The following is a 369-nucleotide window of genomic DNA, read 5'->3' as shown; positions in this document are numbered from 1 at the left end:
CCCCCGCCCTTCCGCCCCGGCGACAGTCGCGACAAGGTCACGCGGCGCCCCGGACTCACCGTACACCCCTTGGCCGGAGCTGCCCTCCAGCAGAACCGTCAGCAGCCCCAGCAGCCCGATCGCTACATCCATCTTCACGTGAGCATCCACATATCCAGCCCGGCGGGGCGGGGGGGGGCAGCGCAGCGCCCGCCGGAGCCCCTGCCCGCCGCCCGCCGCCGCTCCTCCTCCTCCTCCTCCTCCTCCCGCTGCGCAGCGGGAGCGGCGCGGGGCGAGCCCCGCTCAGAGCGAGCCCCCGGCAGCGGCAGCCCCCGCACCCGCTCCGGGCCGCGGCCCCCTCAGAGCTCCGGCCGCCGCCGCCGCCGCCTC

General features: G+C 78.3%; 1 protein-coding gene across 1 annotated transcript in view; it reads right to left on the bottom strand.

The window, feature by feature from the left end:
• The window catches only part of MDGA2 (MAM domain containing glycosylphosphatidylinositol anchor 2), a 185,897-nt gene extending 185,691 nt beyond the window's left edge, over positions 1–206 (bottom strand). The window contains exon 1 of the mRNA XM_039698117.1: positions 60–206. Within this exon, the coding sequence (XP_039554051.1) occupies positions 60–132 (73 nt within the window). The 5' untranslated portion in view covers positions 133–206. The remainder of the gene's footprint in view (positions 1–59) is intronic.
• Positions 207–369: the final 163 nt, after the last annotated feature.

This window comes from Passer montanus, unplaced genomic scaffold, assembly GCF_014805655.1.
Source record: "Passer montanus isolate IOZ18808 unplaced genomic scaffold, ASM1480565v1 scaffold120, whole genome shotgun sequence".
NCBI classification, from domain to species: domain Eukaryota; kingdom Metazoa; phylum Chordata; class Aves; order Passeriformes; family Passeridae; genus Passer; species Passer montanus.
This window is presented reverse-complemented; position numbering and strand designations above follow the sequence as displayed.